At 38.0% G+C, this 1496-nt stretch overlaps 1 protein-coding gene across 1 annotated transcript; it reads right to left on the minus strand.

Annotated features, from left to right (window-relative positions):
• Positions 1–983: 983 nt before the first annotated feature.
• Positions 984–1496, minus strand: LOC109544797 (baculoviral IAP repeat-containing protein 5; the record flags this gene model as incomplete). Its single annotated transcript, XM_019915144.1, is given in 2 exon segments — positions 984–1331; positions 1396–1496. Coding segments are annotated over 2 exon segments (404 nt in total), but the record flags the coding sequence as incomplete, so codon positions are not given.

Consider the following 1496-nt stretch of genomic DNA (forward strand, 5'->3'; position numbering starts at 1 on the left):
AATAAGCGCTTAAAAACTGTTGGCTTAGGATGATTTCTTTCAGGAAACTTTTGAGCATAAACTCGAGAAGCCAATAAACAATTTTTATGAGATTTTCCAAGGGTGAAAATCATGTCAGTACGCTCTTCTCTTGGACAATTCTTCATTTTCACTTAGCAACACAATAATAATATTAAAATAACGACCAACACGTCTACAATTACAAAAAACAATACCACTTTAGCTATCAAAAAGAGACTTTGCAGTCTAAACTGAAAAATAAAATAAATGATTTGACATGTGTAAATGGCATAGGCAACTTAGATCCATTGGAACCTTAAATTAAACAACACCAAATGGTGCACAGAACGACTATTTGACGTATTTTGTAAAAAGGCAAAAACTTAACTATTAACATCCTAATACCATTCGATAGGTAATTAAAAATTGCATTTCCTGGTAAGTTAAAAAAATATGGGGTTGTATTTAAATTAATCAAGTTAGACCCACTTAAAGTTATTATTTGATTAGTTTAAATTTGTGGACACCCTGTACATTACGAAAATATTTTAAAAATGTGCGCTCGGTAGGCGTCGGACAATTCATAAAATAATACTTTAAAAAAATCAAACGGTTTAGCGACAAACGTCCGTGCCGTATAGCGTGAATAACCCTGTATACTTATACGTATAATTGTGTAGGACCCCAAAGGAAAATTAGCATCTTTGAGCCGAAACTGTGTCGACAAAGTGCCAGCTGATGGAATAACTGAAGACTCCACTTACAGAACATACCAAAGATCCTGCAAAACCGACCTGTGTAACTCTGGAAGTGGTAAAAGTGACTCCAATAGCGGTACATCCGATTTGGGGGATAAATCGACAATTTACGCGCCTGGAACTGGCATATCGGCTGCGAATTCGATAGTGGCTGGCGCTTTGAGTGCAATTTGTGTAATTCTGGTGCTTCTCAATTAGATGCACCCAAAAAATGGGTTAGGAATATACGTTTTTTAAATAATTGTATTGTGTGTATAAATACCACGCAAATCAGGACCTTATCATTTCTCTCATTTTTTCATAATGTTCCTTCGCCTCCGCTTCGAGTTCTTCATATTTCCGGTTGACCTCATTGCAACAATACTCTTCAATAACCTTGATTAACTCGCCAACTGTCCATAAATCCTGCGGCTTTTGCATTAGAGCAAACTGACACTGGGGCGAGTGCTTCAAATGTTCCGACCAGGGCTCATCATTGGCTTCCCAGTTATTCAGTTGCTTCGTACAGAAACAGCATTGCACTGAATCGGGATCCTTGTACGATCCAGTGAACACGAATCCCGCCTCTGCCATCTAAACACCAAACATATCGCCTTAGTCAGTTAGTTTAACGTAGTCAATAACGCATTTGTTGTACCTTTTTGATACTACAGGGCTGCCTGCTGCTGAAAGGCCATACGGTGAATGTGGCTTCTCTTGCCTTCTCTGAACGTAGATATGTTATTGCTTTTCGGTTCT

The sequence above is a fragment of the Dendroctonus ponderosae genome, unplaced genomic scaffold, assembly GCF_020466585.1.
Source record: "Dendroctonus ponderosae isolate FM_Combo_2020 unplaced genomic scaffold, Dpon_F_20191213v2 Dpon_F_20191213_1739, whole genome shotgun sequence".
Taxonomy (NCBI): domain Eukaryota; kingdom Metazoa; phylum Arthropoda; class Insecta; order Coleoptera; family Curculionidae; genus Dendroctonus; species Dendroctonus ponderosae.